Below are 23,405 nucleotides of genomic sequence, written 5' to 3'. Positions count from 1 at the left end.
TGTGTGTGTGTGTGTGCGATTGTACCTTACGTTGAGTTGGCAGCCTGTCAAGTGTGTTCCTCATCTTGTTCCCCGAGTCCCATGATAGTCTCCAGGCTCCTGTGACCTTGCCTACAGAAAACTAATGGATCACCGGAACAACAAATAATAAACACTGAGCTACCCAGAGGTCAACATAAGTGTGATCATAGCCTAGTTTATACATAAACCGAATACTAGGATTTGATTTACAATTTATGAGAAAAAAAAGAAAAGAAAGATTTGTTAAATCCGGGAATAAACTAATAACAAGAAACAGAAACCAAAACAAATGCACATTGGGCTTGTTGCCATGGAAACCATGACAGGAATGAGGAATCCATGACCAGGATCATGTCAAATCATGGCATCTCAAAAGCCATGATATAAGCCTTACACCATTTCTGCTTTACTTAATATTTATGCTTATGAATGTAATATGAAAGCCCCGTGTTTGTGCCCTACAAATAAACTGTTACCAAACGAACAAAAAAAAACGAAGACTGAACCTGGAGAATGTATGTGAAGATGGAGAACATGAACCTGAACATGTGTGCATTTCTTCACTGCAGACTTTCCTGCATGTACATGACCTACAAACATAAAGCATGAGCACACATTCAAAAAAAGTTCAACTCCCTGCTCTCCTTTCCTACTGTCCCTATTTCCCTAGCAGAGGCTTACACTTGGATCCTTTCTACCAGTTTTCCTTAAAAAAAAACCAATACATATATACACAGACATAGGCAGATTATATGCCTTATTCTCTCCTGACTAATATGTAACTTTCACTCTACATCCATCAAAGTTTGTCATAGTGACCATGTTTTTCTAATATACACAAATTCTTATGTGGTGATGCAGTGCTTTTACAACATAGGCTTAATAAATCTATGTTTATTACTAATAAATCTACATTTCCTGTGTGCTAGCGTGGGTGACTTCATACTCGCGTAATTCGCTCCACGTCATATTTTATTTATTTCCTAAATTTGTGAGTCAGAAGCAGAATGCATAAAAAGCATGTCCAGGGGGATATTTTATAATCCTCTCACTACATCTTAACAACCTTCTCGACACACCTGTACTTCATGCCATCCCTCGGGGTCTCGCAAACATAGCAGTAAATGTGCTAAGGAACTGACATGGTTTATAGTAAGCTGCACAACATTTATTACAGAATCCCTTCACGTTTAAAAAAAAAAGGCCCAAAATGACTGTCCAGTCACACGTGTGGTTCGGATGTTGCCTTTTTATTTAGGCTTTGACTGAGGAAATGGTGGTTTCAGCAGGGAGGGATTAAATAATGCTACAACATTATGGGATATGTATGTATACATTCAGGGTGGGAAGGTCTTGGGCAGTGTTTATGGGCCTACAGAGATCAGCTATTAATGCAGTGGTGAGCTGGAATTTGGGATGAGGTCACACACCTGTGTAATGAGTAAGATGTTGAGGTAATCACCTCAATTAAAACCCTATAACACCGATCGTATCATATTTGCTGCATGGGTTTCTGAGACTTCAGCTCATCCTCTCATATATATATATACTTTATATATATATATATACACTTTATACACTCCATACACTATTTACACACCATACTTCACATGGACACTTTAAAAAGGACAATTTTTAAAAACCATACACATTTATGTATATGTATATTTATGTATGTATATATATATATATATATATATATATATATATATATATATATATATATATATATATTATTTCTTCATATTCTCCATATATTTCATATTTTTATATAGTTTTTATACAGTTTTCTTATATAGTTTATACTTTCTTATTATTTTATTTTTTGCTTTTTTATACTTTTTTTTTTATATATTTTTTTTATTCTTATACCGGACAGTTGCGTATATTACTATACTACTACTAATGATAATATACATTTTATAAATGTAATGTTGCTGAATGTTCATTCTCGCACCAGCCTTACTTTTTTTTACTCACTCTTCAATAAGACAGAGTCTTAAACAAATAATGCTGTTATTATTTTATAAAGCAACCAAAATCCTTTAACTGTCATGAAGACTGACTGACTGACTGTGATAAATGTATATCTAATAGACATCTACATAATAAACCCAAACATTACCATTCACAGCTACCAGTAAAGTGCAGCTGCTGTTATTAAAAATAAAAAAAATAAATCAACACCACAATGTCTTTTGGATGTATTGTAATATACATTAATGTTAAATAAAAAGATGTGATACAGAATATATCTGATTATTGTAACTTTACATGTCATGTCACAAGGCAGGAAGCGAGCAGGAAAAGAAATAATTTCATTTTAATAAACTGACTGCTTAAATCAGTGCAAATGGCTTACTTGTACTCTTGGGTCAGTGAACTGAACAATGCTGCCATCTTGAGGACAATCAGACATATGGGTGTGCAGGCATGGTGTTAAAGTCGTGATCTGTTTGACATGAATTAATTTGAGAATTTCGTGATTACACCGAAGACTGTTGTCAAAAAAAAAAAAAAAGAAAAAAAAAAAAAAAAATCCCGTAAATTACTGATGTTTACCATAAGCTTGTATTTGGCATTAATTGTAATTAATTTTTTTCTCTTTCCATAAACAATGAGTGTAGAGTGAATATCACATACCTCTGCAATGCAACAATGTCAATGCCTACAATATACACAAAAATAAGGTAGATGGAAGACTAGAAATTATAGTGCAGTAAAAAAACAAACAAAAAAAAAAGAACAGGTAATATGTATTTCCTTCAGATACAGCAAGATGTCCATTAAGAAAAATCAACCATGCTATTAGATTGCTTGGCTGCTCATCCTGTCACACTGCAAAAAACTCACACCTTAGTAAGTGAAAATATCTTGATAATAGTCTGTTTACTCTAAATAATGAGTTAGCATACAGTGAGGAGGTGCAATGGCTAACATACTGGTGTAGAGCCAACAAAATGTGTCTGAACACTGAAAACTAAAGAGATGGTGGTTGACTTCAGGAAAGCGACTACTCCCCACCGAACATCGACTGATCCTCCGTGGAGATCGTCAAGAGCACCAAATTCCTTTGGTGTTCATCTGGTGGAGAACTTCACCTGGTCACTCAACACCAGCTTCATCACCAAGAAAGCCCAGCAGAGTTGCTACTTCTGGAGGGACAATTAAGAGCATCCTGAGCAGTTGCATCACTGTCTGGTTAGGAAATTGCACCGTCTCAGATTGCAGGGAATCCCTGCTTTCTTGATGGCATTAAGAGCATTTGTTGGAGGCAGTCCATCTGAGTGAGTGATAAACATCACAATGTTGTTCTCTATGTCTTTACCAAATAAAGACAAAACTGCATCAAAGATGTATTGCTGTCGGTCACAGATGCCTTCAACACCAGACACACTGCATCAATTTCTTTCACTCCACTATCACTGTGAAACAGTTTGTACAGATTCTCAGCGATCTGTTTGTCATTTTCTGTTCCCCTGGTGTCTCCATAACCTGGAGTGTCAATGATGGTCAGACAGATTGGGTTGTTCTGGGCAAACACCTCATACACTGTGACTTTAGTTGTTTGACTTTTTGACTGATCTGACTGATTCTCTTCTCCCTCTTCTGTAATCTCAAACCACACTTCATCTGTAAACGTCACCCCGAGTATATAATTAGTCATAACATTAATCAGAGTAGTTTTGCCTGTTCGAGTTTCTCCTACCATCAGTACAATTTTGTTTTGCATATTGATGTCTCTCTGTCCAAATGTCCATTTTCTCACTGATCCGTCTTTTTCAAGATTGCTTCTGGTTGTGATGAGACGACGTCGTGCAGGTGGACCTTTACTGATTAATTTAGTCTTCTGGATTAAATCATGTACTGATGATGTCTCTTGAAATCTGTTAGATCTAATGACAGATAAAAATCTGGTTCAATGTGATGACAATTTATACTTAACATGCCCTCAATCATTTCAAAACGTAAGTCTGAATAAGATGTAAAATGCTGTCATTTTTTTATTTTTGTAATATTTGAGAATAAAAAGTACTTACCTTGTAGCCATTATGCTAGTTCAATTACCTCATTCCTCTCAATCCAATCACAATTGCATAACCTGTTGATGGAATTTAGAATTTTATTAAAATTAAGATTTGAAAAATCCTATTACTTTATCATAGCCCATTAATACATCTTGGCTATTTTATCTTTTTAATCATACATCAAATAGATAATTGGTTGAATTTGCTTTAATTAAATCTGTTACATTATTTGTTCCCCTGCCATTTTGAAAGAGTAAAAAAGAGTGTTTATTATTATTTACTGGACATTTACACAGGAAAGTTCTAGTTTTTTTGTTTATTTCTTTGAATGTTTCTTTGTTTTGGTGTTCCCCATGACAAGAGAAAAATCCATCTTAGAACTAACCCAAAAGGTAAGGTTTAAAAAAGTTAAGATCTTTTTTAGAACTAACCCAAAAATATAAACAGATTGTTCCAAATTATAAAGAAAGACAACTATCAAATTGACGTGAAACATGAGCTAGAGAGCTGATTTCATTATTCTTATAATTTTAAATATTATACAGTAAGAAAAAAACAAATAAAAAAATGGTAAATGTTAAAACTGCATCATTAAAATATTACTACTCTATAACTACAAAGTTATAGATGTAAATGTAAGTGAAATTTACTTGACTGTACCTTATTTGTATAAATGTCCTTCGGGAGCGAGATGATGAGAATGAAGTTTGTGGACACTGGATGAGGGAATCACACCTGAATGTTAAACCCCAGCCAATGAACATCACCGAGTAACCTGTAACTAGGCATAAAACAACATGGAAGGTTTTGTTTTTTCCTTAGACTTTCAGTTATCTGCATTCTTTAACATGTCTAAACAGCTTGAGAATCCAAGAATGTAGTGACAGTTTGCTAGCTACACTTACGTATATACAAGAAGAAGAGCATTGAAGAGAAGAGAATTACTTCACAATTCTACAAAAATAATATTCAGAACAAATCACTTTCAGTTTTTGTTTTCTTGCAAAAACAAAAATTTTGATTAGGATCAAAATTTTCACAAATTGCAAAAGATAAAAATAAAATAAAATAGTTGAGTCTGTTGAGAACTGTTGAGTCCCCCCCCCTCCCCCCTCCCCTTCCTCACAGTGGTTTGACCCACTGCCTGCTTTCCCAGTTCATCTCACCTACTCTGCACACACGAGTCAGGTGTGTGGCAGCGGCTCAATTAATGTTCAACTCCATTAAGTAGGGGATTTTATTCACTTTAAATAAAGCGATTCTCTTTAATGTAGTCGATGCAGACTTATTCATAAATTAGTTGCGGCAAAAATGCTGATTACTGACGTAATTTTCCATGAATCTGCTATATTAGTTTAACGTTAGCTTGTTTACAATAGCTTGTTGCATAGGTCACTGTAACTAACACGCCAAAGCCGTTTTGTTGTTTTTATACATAGAGCAGTTACTGTAAATTGATGATTTAATAATTGATTTTGTTACAAAACATTACATATTTTATATATATTTTTCACAATAACAGTCGTGTTTATATTTTATTGTATGTTGATGGCTTAACTGTAAACAACGCAAACAATGCAATAAATAGTTTTGAAGAAAAATCCGCTTTGTCATTGAACCTGAGAAAATCTTTGAAAATAACCATAATGACGCGTCTCCATGCTACAATAATAATGATAAAAGCAAAGTTTTTCACTGTGGGGACATGTCTTTATAAGTACAATTAGACTGTATTATTTGTGTCCCTCCTTCAAAAATGTTTTTTTTTTATTTACGTTTATGGTCGTAGTTCACATATGCTGATGAACAATGGTGCACTGCAATGTTGTTCTATCCATGCATTGCACCTAATCGAGTTTAAATATCTTGAATATGATCAAATTTGTGTAGTGTTTGCCATTACAAGATTACAACAAACCAGATACAAGATATTAAAAGTTTAAACCATGAAATATTCTTGTTCTGTTGTTAGATCATTTTGTTAATTTTGAGAATTTATTCTTAGCAAAAGTCAAGAAGTTTTTATGGTCATTTTAGCCATATATATAGCTGCCGCAGTACATAGTGAAATGAAACACTTTCTCCAGGACCATGATGCTACATAAACCACAGAGAGCTAAGGACATTCTGACATGAACTGAGGATGCAGCGTTTGGTGTAAATGTCAGTGATAGAGGGAAAAGTGATTCTGAGGATACACTCAGCTGTCCTCACTATTCACTGCAGGGTCCTGCGGGACAAATGAAGATAATGAACCTGAGAATTTCTTATTTAACAATCATCAAAGAGAGAAGGGGAGCCTGAAGTATAAAAGAGCGCTCAAGACAGCTTGGGAACAAACGGAGGACAGTTTCAATGATTTCTTTTCCTCCCTGAAAGAACTGAACAAAGAGAGCTTAATGAACACTGAAAGTGTTATGAAAGAGTCCATACGACTAGAAGCCTGTATTTTAAATCTACAAAACCGCATTGAGTTTATAGAGTGCAAGAGTAAAGAACTGACTCACATACAGAAGGCTCTTGAGAAAAACCAAGAAAAAATTAAGAGAAATGAAAACTTTACTTTCACAGTCACAAAGTATTACAAAGAAAAAGTTCCCATTGAAAATGCTTCATGGTGGGACAGAAAGGTGACCAGTTGCACTGTCTGTGAGGAGAACTGTCATAAGCATAATTGCTGGAGTGCCCTGGATGTCGAGTGGTGTGAAGTCATGAGTAATAACCACTGTACTATATGTACAGGTAAATGTCACTACAGTAAACATGTCAAAGAGAACAAGAAATATGTTCGACTCAGTAAAGAGATCTTGGTGACATTTGATGATCTTAAAAAACAACATGAAGGCATCAATAATTCAGCATCAGATATAAAGTTTGACTCAAAGTGCTATGAAAAGATCAAAAACAAGATTGAAATCAACAAGAAACAGGAAGAGGAGAAGACAAGCACAGAGAAGAGACTGAAAGAAGAACTGTCTGAGAATGAAAAAGAAAAATCTAAACTGGTGGAAGATACCTACAACACTATCATGAAACTGTCTGAAATCGCTTTAAAGCCAGACTCTGCTTTCATTGTTCAGGCTTTGGACTTCTTGATCCTTCGAGCTGAGGAAACTGGAAAAATGAACTGTGCTAAAAAACTAAGAGAGCTGAGACAGATTCCGCCTGAATCAGAGGAAAGAGTTAAAGCTGTAATGAGGTATGCAAAGGCATGTTTCACTAAAGTGAACAAATAAATAAATTCAGGAGATTAAATGGAATAATGAACATCTGTATCAAGTGTTTTCTATTCAATTAAAATGTGTTGTTTATTCATTAATATTTTACTATACGATTTGGTAGTCATTTAAAATTTTTTGATGAACTATTATGATTGTTGAACGCATAGAACTATGGCACTTTACATGAAATATGGTACATGTAAAGCTATACAGTTAATGGCTAGATGTTTATCAATTGATTTAGTTAATTAGCTTGTATTGTTAATTCCATACTTTTGTGTTTACTGTGTAACTATCTGTCTATCTGTCTATCTTCTCACAATAAATAACTGGTTGAGGCAGTGGGCCTGAGTCGTCTCATTTTGACAGAGACAAACATCTTCAATAATTCATACTTTAACAACAACAAAAAAAATAATTATAACAATAATACTCAATCACTCAAAATTGATTTTGGAAAAACATTTATCAAAAACACAGGAATATCAGTTGATAATGTAACATCCTGTGAATATAAAAAATACAAAATTGATTTCAATTAAAAAAAAAAAAAAAACAGAAACCTCGCGCCTTGACTTAATGTGACTCAGTTTCCAAGTGTTGAACACAGCATTAAAATCCAGGACACCACATGAAATAACACAGCACTGAATAATGCCAGACCACAATCGGAAGGGCAAGCAGATGTCTGTTGACTCATGGAGAAGTGAGAAGTGAATAAAAGGTCTCAGTATGTCTGTAAGCTCATAACAGAAAAGGGAACAAAGTACAATGTCTGCAGTACCACAATTAGCCACAGGGGTTGCTCTTGAACATCAAAGAATATCACCAAATGCCTGATTTTATTGCATTCACACAAAACGTAAATGCTGAGAATTCCTGAGTATGTATCTATAAATGTTGTATGGTAATGAAAACAATGTAATTACTTAACAACTGCTTAGTGATTAAAGTGGCTAGTGTGTGATGGGGTTGTGCCCATTAATCTCAAGAAATGTGGGTGTCAGAAACCTAATTATTGAAAGTCCTGCAAGCTTGTTCCATCATCTGGTGGACGTCTGCAGGATTGATGAAGATGGAAGGAAGAGGTTTATAGGAGGGATGGAGGGAGGTCAGCCACTATAATGGGGGTTTTAATGAGGTAGTATTTGCAGTGATCACAAGAACCTTTGGTAACTCCAAACTACAAAGTGTCTAAACCATAGACAAGCCTGCTGGTCTCTATTCTTTCCCCTGTACACTTTCCCCTGTCCTAGCACCCATTCTAAGTAAATCAAGGCAAATCCACTCTTCTGCATGCACTGGTTTTACAATGAGGTACATATATCCATTTACTAGCAGCTATACAGTACCAAGCCAAATACCACACACCTCACAAATCTCTTTGCTCCAGTCACCTGGGTCCACACTGCCATTACTCAGCTGCCCAGCCCATTCAGACTCTGTAAACAAGTTATGTATCAGCTTGATCCCAATTGTTATAGGAGCATAACCACATTATTTTACACATCCTATCTGAAAACCAGTCATTTCCTCAAAACCGAAAACACCTGCCGCCTCCCTTTAAACATTAAGGGACAGCCAGTCTACAGTACCTATTCAGATCCATCCTGAACTTTCATTGCAAAAAAAGCCCAGCTCTAGTACCAAATGGAAGGGGAAAGTGCTGCCAGGCCTAATGAATAGAAAATACCAGTGTCCACAACATGCACATGTATATACTCAGTTTCCCCTTATTTCCTGTCTAGAATCAGTCTTTGTTTTCTGTTTATGCTTTTCTGGATTGACCTTGTACCTAGCCAAGTTTGTTCTGTTCGCTGATTGCCTGACCTGTGCCTGTTCTCCTGACATTGAATTTGCGATTTGGATTGTTTGGTAAAGTATTATAAATATATCTCTCTCTGCGATTTTATTGTGAAAATTCAGATTTTAAATGGTTGAATAATAAAATTGTTGCTAGTTGGAGTGTGTCGTCTTTTTTTTTTTATTATTACTTTTCCTGCTTAATAAAGAAGTGAGCAGGTACAAATTTAGAGAAGCCAACTAATTTTAAAAGAAGCTTTATTCATGTGTCTAGAACTATAGGGCTTTTCATATAACCAGAGACTTCCATAGCATAGACAATCCTGCACACAATATACACCCAGCAATGAGATGTTTGTTAATACATGGAAAAGATGGAAACAATTAAAAGGCCCCAGTATATCTGTACATCCAAATTCATAATTTCTCATCCATTAAGATCAAATACTGTAATATATATCATATTATATAAAAATACAATAAGTATCTGATAATTACAGCTTGATAGTTGATCCTGAGCAAACGACAAACCCGGGGTAAAGAGGCTGAGTGAATGTGGTGTGGACTCTGTGGAGGAGCTTCATGGTGTCTGAGACGCTGTAGAAGGACAGAGTTCCTGCCCTGTGATCCACATACACTCCTATTCTAGAGGAGCTAGGAACGACTGGGATTTTAATTTCTTCCTTAATATGTCTGAATGAGTAGTAGGAAGGATAGCAAAACAATCTCCAGGACTGATAGTTTCGGCCAAACAAACATTCCGTACCCTTCCCTTTCCTGCTGATGGTTTTATATGACACCGCTATAGAAACCCCACGATGTCCAGTCCAGTCCACTTCCCAGTAACAGAGTCCACACACACGCTCTCTACACAACACCTGGAGATAATAATCAAATCTGTCTGGATGAGCAGAATATTGTTGTACTGTTTCGTTGCAGGTCACCACCGTGTTCTTCTCAGACAGACAGAGGTGTTTATTTACTGTGTTGGGATCCAGTGTGAACTCACAGGAATCTGATGGAGATAGACGACAAGGGGCATTATTCATCAAACTGGATATGAACAAATTCATTCAGAAATTAGTCACAAGATTATTTACAGAAGAAATGTGGTGTCCTGAATATTCAGTTTAATTGTGTGTAAATTTACATATAAAGAGACTCAAAAATGTGAATGTTAATTGGTTGATTTTTAACCATATAATTGATGAGTTACTACGAGTTCACTGTCAAGATGAAATCGCTGGCTGACTGATTCATTTAATGAACATTTTGTAAAAAAATCATTTCATATAAATATACTTAGAAAATAAGCCATAAATATAAGGCAAGTGTGTGTCTATGAGAGCTTATGTGCTTCAGGGGCTGAGCTTAATGACTGTATTACTGATTTATCACATGTCATGCTTAAGAGGTTCCTTCAATGTTTTGTTGTCATTGTCATTTTCAGTTTCACCATTTATACAAACATGGTCTATAGAATTTCAATGTCCCTGCATATACTATGTACAGTATATTGTGTTAAGGGTGTTAAGGCTTCGGGTTACTGATCAGAAGGTCGGGGGTTCAAGCCCACAAGCTGCTGAGACATCAACTTTGGGTCCTTGAGCAAGGCCTTTAAACTCACTTGCTCCTTGGGCACTGAACTATGGCTGAACCTGTGCTCTGACCCCAGGCTCATAATAACCTGGGGCATGCGAAAACCTAAAGCATGTCACTGCATGTCGTACTCTGTGTGTATGTGACAAATAAAATTTGAATTTGATTTGATTTAAGTATGTGGTGTAAAGAATGAAACTTACACTGTAGGAATTCTTCTCTGGTTTTGGGTTCAGGAAGTGGGATAATGTGGAATCCTTTTACTGCAACAGAAAAAACAATTAAACAGAAATACAGTATAATAATGCACAATCTCACAGTCATTTCTACACTATGGACAATTTAGAGACGGCAATCTGCATGGAGGAAACCGGAGTACACCAGACCATAGCAAAGGGAGAAAATAACTCCAAACATACATAACCCAGGAGGCTAAATGTAGGAAGTTTATCTTACACAGAAGACTCCACAAAGAAACCCTTTATAAAGTTGAACCACAAACCACCCTTAAGACATTTGAAAAACATTTTCACATAAGAATATATCCACTGTTCCACAGCCATTTTTCAAGCCATTTTTAAGCAGGAAAAAAAACACTTCTTTGTCTTTCTAGAAAATTCCAGTGATATACCTGCGTTGGATATTATTTTGAACTCATTGCAGAATATTTCCACATTGTCCGTCAGTTCAGAAACAAATGCTGTCACATCTTCAAGAGAAAGGTGAGGACTAAGCTTGATGGAGCGTAGGTCTGCAGATTCAGGAATGTCCAAGAGAGATGGAAAACGCTACAAAATGAGAGATAAAGACATTGTCAAAATGCACATCAGAGTGTATATTTCCATTAAAGACATTGGGTTTGAGACCAAACAAATCAAATCAAACCAAATTTTATTTGTCACACATACATACAAAGTACAACATGCAGTGAAATGCTATTTACATCTGTCCGGTATTCAAGCATAAAAGGAAAAAGGAATGCAATTTGGGATAAAAAACATAAAACCAAAAAGAGGTCGATAAATAAAGTATACACTATATAAGAAACTATATAAAATAAGAAAATATATGTAAAAAAATAGTGTACATACATAAATGTTTTTATGATTGTCCTTAAAGTGTCTATGTGCAGTATGCTGTGTATAAAGTGTATAAAATGCCAGTCAATAAAGAAGGTTGTCCAGTATTAGATCCTGGGTGTTTCCAGGTTTAAACTCCGAAAGTCCGGTGGGAAGAAGCTTCTCCTCATTCTCTCTGTGTTTGCTTTCGGAAGCATTTCCCTGAAGGCACCAAAGAAAAGAGTCCATTGTTGGGATGGCTGAGATCTTTTACAATCTTACTGGACCTGGTCTGGCACCGCGTGCTGTACAGTAGATGTCCTGCAGGTCAGGGAGCTCGGTGTGGATGGTATAGTACATTCAGCTGACCAATGAATATGATACGATATATTTCAGAATTTTAGCTTTAGTCTAGATGTTAAACAACCATTGCTGTCACCTCTCCAGAAGATAAACGTTTCTCAGTTAGGTTAAGGTCTGCAGATTGACTTGGCAAGTCTATAACCTTCAACGTTTTCCCCTGAGGTAGTCTTTGTTGATCTTAGCAGTGTGTTTTGTCTATAAACTCCATGAGTGCATGACAGTACTGCTATCATCATATCATGCACGCCATTATCAATAAAGATTAGTGAGCCTGTTCCTGAAGCGGCCAACAAGACCAAGCCAGACCCCCACTGAGCTTGACACATGAACTCATGAGCAGATCCAAATTCTTTCTCCATACTTTGCAAAGGTTGGTTTATCCTTTTTAACAACAAATAGTCTTTACAGATATAAAGTCAGGCCTCAGACCAAAAGTACACATTCAGGGCTATTAAATATTAAAAGAGTCAGTCTATCACAAGTGCAACAAGAACACTTGTCAATTACATGTTCCAATATTTTTGTTCATTTGAAAAATTTCAGGGTTAAAATAAAGTGTGGAAAAGAAAGCTGAAAAACGATTGTACAGTTTTACTGTACTTGTATATGGAAGTGCAGTGTAGTTAATGTGTATGGATTTTTACAAAATACAGAGTTATTTCTATATTATTTTAGTAAAACGGCACATTGTGTGCTGTTTATATTCCTTTTACATGACAGCAATCTTCCAACAATTATGATGTTTCATTTATTAAACGATAGGAGATCGTGTTTGTTTTCTAGTTAAAAAAAAAAAACAGCACAAAAAGACACAATATAGAAGACCGACCCTGAATAATAATGTTTCAGAATGATCGGGTTTATATAAACCTGTGACATGCAGCTCCGCTCTTGTCAGAGCTGCTTTTAAATAAATCAACATTATGAGAAGTGGTTTATTGAGAAACTGTGACATTACCTGGAGAAAATGGATGGTATCTGTGTATAAAAGCTCCTCCAGCTCCGCAGTTCTCCTCTTCAGCTGTGTTATCTCCTGCTCCAGTCGTGTCATGACGTCTTCAGCTCGACTCACTGCAGTTTTCTCCTGAGCTCTGATCAGTGCTGTCACTTCAGAGCGTCTTCTCTCCATGGATTTGATAAGATCTGCAAAGATCCTCTCAGTTTCCTGCACTGCTCTTTGTGCAGAGCGCTGTTAGGAGATAGAGAGAAGAAGACAGGAAGTGAATCTAAAGCAGGTCACCTTCAGCAGAAAAGCACTTTTAGTAGTAAAATAAAACAGAGAATTAAATCTGTACATAAGAACATATTAATCGATCCATTATAATCGATTATAATACTTTACATTTCTTTACATCTCAATGTGAATAAGAATGATGGCTTCTAAAGTGGATTCTGAATGAAAGGAAATCCTGAATGAACTCCTCTGAACTCACCTCATAAAACTCCACAGCTTCTGTTAACTCCTGATGCTTCTTCTCTCTATCCAGGATTCTCTGTTGGTATTTTCTCTGTATCTTAAACAGCTGCTCCTAAACAAATCGAAGAGAAAAGACGGAACAGTTAGCTTTCTATTTCAGGCTCTGGTTAAGCACTTCCCTGTGAGTGACTTGTTTCAACATGACTATATTCGTATCTGCTTTCCCTCATGCTTTATGGCATTTTAACTTATTATGCCAGCATATATTGTTTATTCTTTTAAAAAAAAAAAATTAATGAGTGTTGATTTTCCCTTGTTAACACTGGGAAGGAATTAAGTTGTGTACTGTGTTGAGCATGGACATTTTTCTGACGTTCAAAACGCATTCCCTTTCGGTTTCTTTGTTCATGTCCCTTTATGTTCTACATTGCATGTGTTTTTTTTTTTTTTTACTTTTGCTGCAGTGTATACATCGAGTTATTTTACTATCTATCTCTAGTGCCGGAATTGTTTGGGTAAATCAATGTAATTATTTATGAAGCTAATATTAATATGTTCAACAACAATATCATTTTAATTAAACACATTGGGGGTAACTGTCACTAACACAACAGTAGAATTATTTTTCTTTTTTACCTGTTTCTCAGCTCGTCCTGCTGTAGCTGATACTGTATTATGTCCTTTATGTTTATCTATGATACACAACATGCAGATACACTGCTGGTCAGTGTGACAGTAAACCTCCAGCAGTTTGTCATGCTGAGAGCAGATCTGATCCTGGAGTCGACTGGAGGCTTCGACCAGCTTGTGCTTCTTAAAGGCAGGAGATTCATAGTGAGGCTGGAGATGAGTTTCACAGAAAGAGGCCAGACACACCAGGCAGGACTTGATGGCTTTGGATTTACTCTCAATACAGAAATCACATTCCACGTCTTCAGGTCCAGCTGAACACTGAGCAGGACGTGTAGCTTGGAGTTCTTTCTTTAGTTTCTCCACAACCTCACCCAGAACAGCATTTTTACTCACAGTATGTCTTGAAGTGAAGGTTTCTTTACACTGAGGACAGCGATAAACTTCCCTCTGAGCCTCCTGATCCCAGCAGCCATTAATACAGCCCATACAGAAACTGTGTCCACAGAGAATAGTCACTGGATCCTTGAGTAGATCCAGACAGATTGGACAGCTGAACTGATCCTGAGCCAATGAAATATTAGTCTTTGCCATTTTACTCTGTTCACGAACGCAAAAAAAAAACAAGTATGAGATAAATTTTGGGCTATAATCTCAATCAAAAAAGTAAAAAGAATGGGGGGAGATCGTCAGACTGCTAACACTTTACAGTTTTACACACAAACACACGAGGATTGGTTTTGGTTTCATTTCTGTTGAAGTGAATAGGAGTGACTGAGAGGGAGAGGGAGAGGGAGAGGGAGAGAAGGAAGAACTGAGAATGGGTAACAACCTACAAAAAAGTTGGCACTGTGCCCAGCTATAGGAATGCCCATAAAGAGCACACACACACACACACACACACACACACACACACACACACACACACACACACACACACACACTGTAAGAGAATATGTAACTTTAAAATGAAATCAAACACCAAGTAGTTGGGGGTCAGAATTGTATAATATCACAATTCATTAGGTAAGGGTATAGATATAAGTGTAGATAGACAACTGATCAGATAAAATGCACACACACACACACACACACACACACACACACACACACACACACACACACACACACACACACACACACACACACACACACACACACACACACGGCACTGTGTGCTCGCCTTTCACTCTCGGCTCTCCCTCTTTTTTACAATTCTACACAGGAAAAGTTATTATAACTATTGAGCACAGATACTGTATGTGATTACAGCCATAGACTTTCCACGGCTCTGCTCTTCAGTCAGAAATTCTTCGCTTGACCACACCCCCGGTCCATCAAAATACATTTTTAGGGACGATTTTATCATGTACGATGTTTGAAAACCATTCAAATGACATGAATTAGAAATTACATAGAAGATTGAACAAGTTTTATTATAATTATCTGCTCCTAAATGAATGAGGCCGAATGAATCGTTCATTATAACAGTCACTTTTATTTATTAAATCGTATTAAATGTTTTAGATTAAATTTATTTGCATAGAAATATAAATTAATGAACTTAGAAATGACCTCTTAGTTCCTCAGGAGCTCTTGGTTGCACAATTCCACTCCCCTACAATCTGTTGTAGAATGCACATAATTTACATTTGCATTATTTACTGCCCAGTTTCTCACCAATGAGGACCTGGTTCCTCTCAAGGTTTCTTACTCATATCATCACAGATGATCTGCTACTAAAATTAGGCTCCAGGTACAGTAACAGAAGCAGAATGGAAGATTGTAGTGTTGAGAGAACCAGAGCGATCCTTGTAGATCAGACATTTCTCTCTAAACATCTCAACATCTTACTTAATTTCTAGGACATGTAATTAGTTTTATTATCTACGTTACTTAGACGTTTTATTTAGCGTTTATATGTTTTGTTATGCATTGTTGAGATCTAGTTAGCTACATGAAGGAAAGCTATTTACTCAATTACATTTTTAATAGCAGGAGTGCTAATTTCCAAATACTCTACCATCTCCAGTGACAAACTACTGATTTTATGTAATGTAATTTAATGTAATGTAACCTAGAATAGTCAGCCCATATGATTTTGATGTGTTGGTTATACACTAGTAGGAAAGACTAGACGGAAAGAACCAGAACTCTTTTGTTAAATGTTAAACATTTGAGTAATCAAAATGAGTAATCTTGACTTCTTCTTATGCCTGTCAGGAGTATATTTAGAAAAAGAAAAAAAAAATCATCATCATCATATTATTATTATTCATTAATTCATTTTCTACCGCTTATCCGAACTTCTCGGGTCAAGGGGAGCCTGTGCCTATCTCAGGCATCATCGGGCATCGAGGCAGGATACACCCTGGATGGAGTGCCAACCCATCACAGGGCACACACAAACTCTCATTCACTCACACACTCACACACTATGGACAATTTTCCAGAGATGCCAATCAACCTACCATGCATGTCTTTGGACCGATGGGAGGAAACCGGAGTACCCAGAGGAAACCCCCGAGGCACGGGGAGAACATGCAAACTCCACACACAAAAGGCGGAGGTGGGAATCGAACCCCCAACCCTGGAGGTGTGAGGCAAACGTGCTAACCACTAAGCCACCGTGCCTAATTGCACAGCGTGAGCCCGGCTTTAGGACCTATAACATTTTTTGCTTTGTAGATTTCAGAGAACTCTAAATGTTCTCAGGGGAAAAAAACCCTGTGGTTTGCCTTGTGGTTTTCCAAAACACAAATGAATTCCTTCCAAACTACAGATCAATCACACAATTCTACAGGTGAAGCTGCCATTTGCATGTATAACACCATGATAAGGTTTTCTGTCTCTACTAATTATAACATCCCTCTTTCCATCATCATTCGAAACAGAAAGTACCACAATAAACCCATCAAATCACTCAACATCCAGTTTTGAGATGTTGAGTGGACTATAAGAGGGCTCAGTTTAATAGACCTAAGCTCAAAAAGAGCCTTTAGACAGAAAATGTCCCAAACATTTGGGGAAATGACATGTAAAAACAACCTAGGTTTCCTGTCTTATAAAAAATGCTTATAAAATAAAATGACAGAATCTAAAAGCCATAGCCAGCCAAAAAACCCTAGAGGAATCATTTTAAATAACCCAGAATTTGCCTTTTGATCAATACTATTTGGTTTCTTTACAGGTCTTAGCTCCAGGGAGTCCTGTTAAATCCCAGTTAATGCCATGTTAGTTTCACGTGGGTAGATGAGGTAAATATCTGCATGTTTTTGATTTTCTTGACTCCTGAACATGCTTATTTGTACTGCTTCCTACTCAAACAAATAATGATTCATTAGAAATGCAACATTTCTGTCTGAATACTAATCGAGCTCCAAGAGGAGATGAAACTACTGTAACACATTATAGCAACATGCTCCATTGTACTCATTTCAATCATGTCCTCTACAGCAGGGGAGTCAAACTCAAATTCACAGTGGGCCAAAATATAAAACTGAGATAAAGTCACGGGCCAAACTGAATATTTATTGAAAAATGAACTGCAACTGATTTGTAATGTTCAACCTTTTTCATATGGAAACAAACTTTAGTTTTGCTTAAATACAGGATCTGGAACAACCAGAGCTTGATATTACAAACACATAAGAAATTAAATTTGAAATAAAAGACACATCAGTGGTGTTCGTTTCGTAAACTTTGACCATACACTTTTTGACAAACTCTCCCTCATTAAAGGGCAGATTTTGCAATCTCTGCTGCCACAATAAAGCTTTACAGCCTTTACAGCAGCTTCACTTTTTGATTTTGCTTTCATGAACATAGTCTGAAGGGAAACCAGACTATTTTCATCTCCTCCGCCTTCTGGAGCTTCTGCTTTATGTCCAGTTCCTTATACTTCTCATAATGTTTCGTGTCATAGTGTCTTCTTATGTTATGTTCTTTCGTTACAGACACGTTAGCTCCGTTAGCACACAAGACAAACAGGTCTGTCCTTTATAATCGTGAACAGATAATCTGCATCTTGAAAGCTCATATTGTTCATCTTCCGTTGGCCATTTTTGTGGAGGGTGGAATTAACTTGCCCGATGTGACTGTAACATGGTTTTTAACGACTGTCAACAGAGAATGAGGGGCGCTTGCTGTTTGTGACTACGCATCAATACAGTGGCAAGGCATTCTGGGATTTGTAGTATTAGCGGAGCATGCGGCTAGCCATTTGATATGATCTCGCGGGCCAAATATACTTACACCAGAGTTTGACACCCCTGCTCTAGAATGTCCTTCATTTATAGGATTCAGTTCCGTGTTTTCTAGTTTACCCTGTTCCATCGTCCTCCTGACTCAAAACCAAGTGGTGGTGCCGTTGCTTGTGGTTCTTCAGGCTGACGTTGTGGTTAAAACACTCTCCGCATTGCTCGCACATGTAAGGTTTCTCCCCAGTGTGGACACGCATGTGAGAAGTGAGGTTTTCCATTTGGTTAAAGGAACGCTCACACACTTGGCATTTATAAGGCTTTTCTCCAGAGTGGATGAGTTTATGTCTCCTAAGCCTGTGGAGGTCTTTAAAGCGCTTTTCGCATATATCACACAAATACTTATATGGACCTCGGTGGGATCTGACATGGCTGTTGCGTTTGTAAAGATTGTCAAATTTCTCTGGACAGTCTGGACAGCTGTATGGCTGTTTATCCTTAGGATGAGTTTGCTCATGTTGCAGTTTCGCTGGCCTGTTTTTAAACATCTTCAAGCAGTATTTACAAGGATGATCTGCATCTTCGTGGAGTTTAGTGCAATGCCTCTTTAAGCCGACCTCAGTGAGGAATCTTTTTCCACACTCTTGACATACAACAAATTTGATCTTTTGTTCACATTTATGTTCTTTTGTTTGAGGGTCCGCTATAACAAACTTGCCACATTCCTGGCACAACTTATATAATTTCTTGACCCCATGTTCCTGTTCAGCATGTCTCTGAAAACTGGAAAAGTCATCAAAATGAACAGATAGTTTTTCTAAGCTGAGCATCTCAGTATCATCCCCAGCATCACACTGAGCACAGCAGAAGACTTTCTTGTGTCGAAGGACAGAACAAGAGAGCGAGGCCTCGGTCTCACATTGTGTACACCACACCACAAGTTTACCCTGACCGTCCTCCTTTAAAGCTGTGAACATGTCTTCATCCATGGACACATCGGAGTCTGTGGCTTCTTCACTCAAATCTGGCTGCCACTCATCTGAACTGTCAAGTCTTTTAGAATCTTTTTTCTTCTTCATCTTCTCTTCCTGCAAGCTTGTTTCCTCTTCAGTACTTGAAAAATATGACCCATCTGTTTCAATAAACATCTGCTCATAGCTTTCTTCACTGCCCTCATGATCTGATGACCCAATCTGGACCACAACCTGCAAGATATAAAACCCTGGATTAGGGCATTGGAGCTAATGTGTATTAAATTTTCCGTGTAAAAAAGGCTTTAAACGACAATGCCGTTAAAAGGTAATATGTTAATACCTCAGTGTCTCAAAAATGTTTGCATGGAGAATGTGAAGTATATCTGCAAATTTAAAAGACATGGTTCTGCTTGCACCAAGTATTTCTACTGATCACTGGCACTTTGACTGGCACAACCACTAATTATTTTTATATTACTTTTAAGTACCCTCCTATTATACACTCCTGAAAAACCAGCTGCCTTAATGCATTGCTAGCTTTGTACCCCTGTACCTGTACATGCATAATACACAACCCAAGACTTTTGATAAGCATTTAAGGGGCATTTAACCATCTCCCATCATTAAATAACCTTGGCAAAATAGTGCTTGTTAATGTTGTTTGTTAATGTTCTTTAAAGGATGTTCAATCTAATTCATAGGCTTGGGACGGCTAAACATAAGCAAGTCCACAGCTACCCAATAATTAATTCAAATATGAAAGACACTCTAGGGTCTTACTAAAATTAGTACTGCCTTAAAAATTTCACAAAGCACAAGTCAAGGAGATGCATGCGTGAATATGCTTTCTGGGCGTGCATTTGTCACCAGATGACTGTGATGTTAATAATAGTTTGTAAAAGAAAAAATACCCACCTCCTCACTATCCTCATCCCCAGGCTCCAATGTGTGTTCCACCTCTACATATGAAGCCGCATCATCACTGTCCTCTTGTCTTTCATCAAATGTCTCTACGTGGTCTTTGGGGTCATTATGAAATGTTTCTGTAGGTTCGGCTAAAGGTGGGTGATTCCTCCATTGTCTTTGGTGGCCACAGTTCTGGCAATCCTGGGTGACTGAAAACAGCTTCTTATTGCCCTCAATGGTAATACAGGACTCTTTATGACAAAGCCAACAGAACTGGAAGAGCTCCAGCAAACATTGCGTGCTTACCAGCAGCTCAGTGCTTCTAAAAACAAAAAAAAAAATATAAAAGAATAAGGCATTCACTATAAAATACTGAATTAATACAACTGTACCAATGTAATTTGAAATCATGAATAAAAAAAAACAACCAAAGAGAATGTCTTACTTAAAAATGACAGTTCCTTGATAAGAAGGCTGAAAGCTCTTGACAGCTGTGGAAAAATATTAAGGAATTCAAATGCAACACATATTTTTTTAGCCCAAATGCAAGAATGACCAGAAATAAAATGAATGTTTACCCATTTTCTATCGCTATGAAAACATGAAAGTTTCTAAATTAGTGTAAGCAACTACAGCAGAAGGTGGCCTATAACTCAGGAGTCAAACTCTCCTCCTTCGCAGCTGGAGTTAAGGATCCATAGATTAGCTTTAGAATCCTTCCATTGGGCTGGTTGGTGGTACAATAACAAATATGTGGGGCAACATTTTGTGGCTTTCATGGCCAAGTGACCTGTATTGTAACCAGTTATTCATTTGGTTGTTCTTATTAACAGAATAATCAGGGCAAGTCGTGGCCTAACGGTTAGAGAGTCTGATTCGTAATCCTAAGGTTGTGGGTTCGAGTCTCGGGCTGGCCACGACTGAGGTGCCCTTGAGCAAAGCACCGAACCCCCCAACTGCTCCCCGGGTGCCGCAGCGTAAATGGCTGCCCACTGCTCCGGGTGTGTGTTCACTGCTGTGTGTGTGTGCGCAGTTTGGATGGGTCAAATGCAGAGAACGAATTCCGAGTATGGGTCACCGTACTTAGCCGTATGTCACGTCACTTTCATTTTAAATAAACAGCTAGGCCTAAAAATAGGCACATATGAGTTTTTGTTATTGAAATATTTTGCGAGAGCAGAAATTCACTCACTATAATCTCTGGTTGTTTATAATAGATAAACAACCAGACAAAACTTCCTGCCTCACCCAATCAGCATTCGCACCACTGATGCACACTGATACACTCCAAGTGCAGTTAGGACTTTGGACTGCATGTCAGTCCATTAGTTAACCCATAATTTCCCTTTCTGCACTGCAAAATAAATATACAAAAAAAAAATGGTGTAAACCAGCAATAACCTTCGGCCAGCAACCTGCTCTGTCGTTAGACAGTATTAATCCTAAACAATTTCCCTTACCTTTGTGATCAGTTTGAGGCGCTGTAACAATCTCATACCGTCCTATAATAACTGGATGTGGCTCATCTTTTAGGTTACAATCCTGTGTGGAAAAAAAATACATCCAAGTCAGGACTCTGGCTCATAACACAGCTCTGGAATAAATAGAAATGACTGAATGGAATTTGTACAATTTGACAGCCAGTGTAACATTGCTGTCTGTATAAAATCTAGAGATTAAAATCTGCGAGATCACACTTTTCTCCAATTCTCATGTTTGTTGACTTTTAACTAAAGCTCTTGACATGTATCTGAAAGTTTGGGAGATGTCATGAATCCAGATGTTCCTAATAAAGTGGACGGCGAGTGTTTACAAATACACAGATATATAGTTAATTTTCTTTGAGGTAGGCGAATTGCATAGAGTTACAGGACACAGGGCAAAGTAGTTCCGGTTACTTAGACTTTCTGTAGTATCAATGCGCGACATCACAAGACAGTTCCCTGGATTGATGGCAAACGTTTGTTTTGGGTTCGAATTTGTTCGGATATTATATTGTACATTATATATATCTATAGATATATATATATAATAGCGCCTACGTGGCACACTATCACTTATTAGTGTACAGTAAGTGTGACTTTACCTCAGGTGCACTGATGCCCCACATATGCCCCAGGTCCGAATGAGGCACAGCTGATCTCTTGAGACATCTGAGTTTGCGTGTGGTTTTGCGTGCGGTTTCTGTGAAAAAGTCATCATCCGTGAAATGAGCGCCACACACTCTGAAATCAGCAGTGCGGAGTTTATAAAGCGGTGTGTTTACATCCATCCTCAGGGCGAGCAACCACAAGTGCAGGGTTTTCGGAGTGTGGAAAGGAAAACGGTGAAAACTGAGTCCACTTCTTTTAGTCATCTTGTTGGTGCAGTTGGGAAAAGCACAACCGCGGACCATTGTTGCGTTTGTTTATTTATTTATGTATTTATTTTTTATTAATATGATTTAAAAACACGTGCTTCTTCTCTATTGCATGTTTACACCAGAAAGAGTAATAAGCAAATTAATTCGTTTTAACATCCGGGTGGATATAGGTAAGATTACTGTCAAAATAAAAGTCACATCTTTACAAAATATATATATACTAAAATACTTTTAGGCCAGAAGAATATGGACACCTGAGCAGCAGGACCACATGTGGTTCTTCTCTAAACACGACGAAGCACACTAGTGTCTAAAACATCTCAAGGTTAAAATTTACGTTCGCTGAAACCCCAGAGTCTCAAGCCTGTTCCAGAATGGTTGTGTCCCTGTGTACAAATCCAGCTCTATGAAGACATGGTTTCCCAGGTTTGGAGTGAAAGAACTCAAGAGCAATGACCCCAACACCTCTGCACAACTTTTGGATGCACTACAACAAGCCTTCTTACTCAACTACAGTGCCTGATCTCACTAATGCTTCACATAAATACATACAGATTGTGAACTATTTATATCTAATAATACTCTAGAATTTTTTATTCTGTCAATTCTTTTACTTTTATTATTCGTTATTTCCTTTACCATTAATTATGTTTACCTTCTGCTCTATATTTATGTCCTGTAAAGCTGCTTTGAGACAATGTCTATTGTAAAAAGCGCTATACAAATAAACTTGAATTGAATTGAACGGACACAGTTTAAAAATCATAAATGCCTAGTTGAGTTTGAGAAACTGTCAAAAATCTACATCTTTGTGTCGTGGTCTA

General features: G+C 37.3%; 3 protein-coding genes and 1 pseudogene across 3 annotated transcripts; 1 reads left to right on the top strand and 3 right to left on the bottom strand.

Moving 5' to 3' along the window:
• Window positions 1-2,569: 2,569 nt before the first annotated feature.
• On the bottom strand, window positions 2,570-4,072 carry LOC113648512 (annotated as a pseudogene).
• Window positions 4,073-5,851: 1,779 nt separating this feature from the next.
• Window positions 5,852-8,718, top strand: LOC113648513. The gene is made up of 3 exons (XM_047813381.1): window positions 5,852-5,861; window positions 6,276-7,248; window positions 8,664-8,718. Exons 1-3 carry the CDS (start codon window positions 5,852-5,854, stop codon window positions 8,716-8,718), a joined length of 1,038 nt encoding a protein of 345 aa, XP_047669337.1.
• Window positions 8,719-9,314: 596 nt separating this feature from the next.
• Window positions 9,315-14,913, bottom strand: LOC113648503 (tripartite motif-containing protein 16-like). Its single transcript, XM_027155707.2, has 6 exons — window positions 14,147-14,913; window positions 13,527-13,622; window positions 13,052-13,282; window positions 11,304-11,460; window positions 10,876-10,935; window positions 9,315-10,088 (listed from the first exon to the last, which is right to left on the bottom strand). Exons 1-6 carry the CDS (start codon window positions 14,732-14,734, stop codon window positions 9,568-9,570), a joined length of 1,653 nt encoding a protein of 550 aa, XP_027011508.2. The 5' UTR covers window positions 14,735-14,913; the 3' UTR covers window positions 9,315-9,567.
• A 3,124-nt stretch (window positions 14,914-18,037) lies between these two features.
• LOC113648487 (zinc finger and BTB domain-containing protein 17-like) lies at window positions 18,038-22,784 on the bottom strand. The gene is made up of 5 exons (XM_027155689.2): window positions 22,306-22,784; window positions 21,680-21,761; window positions 20,665-20,710; window positions 20,229-20,541; window positions 18,038-19,544 (listed from the first exon to the last, which is right to left on the bottom strand). The coding sequence occupies exons 1-5, from the start codon at window positions 22,612-22,614 to the stop codon at window positions 18,462-18,464; spliced, it is 1,833 nt and encodes a 610-aa protein (XP_027011490.2). The 5' UTR covers window positions 22,615-22,784; the 3' UTR covers window positions 18,038-18,461.
• Between the last annotated feature and the right edge of the window lie 621 nt (window positions 22,785-23,405).

The sequence above is a fragment of the Tachysurus fulvidraco genome, chromosome 1, assembly GCF_022655615.1.
Source record: "Tachysurus fulvidraco isolate hzauxx_2018 chromosome 1, HZAU_PFXX_2.0, whole genome shotgun sequence".
Classification (NCBI taxonomy): domain Eukaryota; kingdom Metazoa; phylum Chordata; class Actinopteri; order Siluriformes; family Bagridae; genus Tachysurus; species Tachysurus fulvidraco.
This window is presented reverse-complemented; position numbering and strand designations above follow the sequence as displayed.